The 851-nt window shown below is 38.3% G+C and overlaps 1 protein-coding gene across 1 annotated transcript in view; it reads left to right on the top strand.

The window, feature by feature from the left end:
- GLMN (glomulin, FKBP associated protein) overlaps positions 1 to 851 on the top strand; it is a 40539-nt gene that overhangs the window by 34187 nt on the left and 5501 nt on the right. Inside the window, exon 17 of the mRNA XM_019501608.1 lies at positions 531 to 654. Within this exon, the coding sequence (XP_019357153.1) occupies positions 531 to 654 (124 nt within the window). The remainder of the gene's footprint in view (positions 1 to 530; positions 655 to 851) is intronic.

The following is an 851-nucleotide window of genomic DNA, read 5'->3' as shown; positions in this document are numbered from 1 at the left end:
CCAGCCCCAATCCCTTCCTCCCCCTCGCTCCTTCCCTCCCCCAACCCCAACAGACTAACCAGCTGGAGGCAGCTGTGCCAGCTGTCTGTTTAGTCTATGGTCAGATCTCCAAAGTGGTGCCAAATCTTTCAGATTTGATTCACCCAAATTAAATCAGGACAGTGATTCAAATCTCCAAATAAAATCACTGTCTTCCAAATCAGCCGAATCTGAATTCAAAGTGAATACTTGCCACTTCTCACAGGCCTAATATATACCATATGCTATGCTGTGTTTTAAAGACCAGTTTTGAGATTAACTTCAGCTCCAGTTTAAGGAAAGTGAATGCTGCTGTAAATAGACAGAGGAAGTCAGGAAAATTCAACAACATATAGGTCACTACAACTTCATGAGTCTAAATCTTTTCTCCTCCTGAAAAGGAGATTTTGTTATAAAAGCTACTCAAGAAAGAAGTTGTGCTCTGAGGTTTCATATCTCATTGCTGCAGTAAAAACTGATTTGCAATATTTTTTCTTTTCTGATTTGGATAGACTGGTGTATGGACTATACTCACCAAGATTACAGAGAATTTCTTAAAGCCACTGCACACAGGACTTAATATGTCAAAAGCACATTATGAAGCAGAAATAAAGAACAAGAAAGAAAACAGACAAGGTTGGTTGTCTCCATTACTATCAATTATGTTCTTTACTTTTGGATATTATAAGTGAGTTCACAAGTACTAAGTTGAATGTAAAATAATATTGATTTAAAATGGCAACACACCAATCCAGTAGGTCCTCTGTTATTAGCAGGGATTCTGGTTTTCTCTGTTTAAAACCCTCAAATTCTATGATAACCCGTGTCCCCCC

The sequence above is a fragment of the Gavialis gangeticus genome, unplaced genomic scaffold (genome assembly GCF_001723915.1).
Source record: "Gavialis gangeticus isolate Ggan-Ray unplaced genomic scaffold, GavGan_comp1, whole genome shotgun sequence".
In the NCBI taxonomy this organism is placed as follows: Eukaryota; Metazoa; Chordata; order Crocodylia; family Gavialidae; genus Gavialis; species Gavialis gangeticus.
This window is presented reverse-complemented; position numbering and strand designations above follow the sequence as displayed.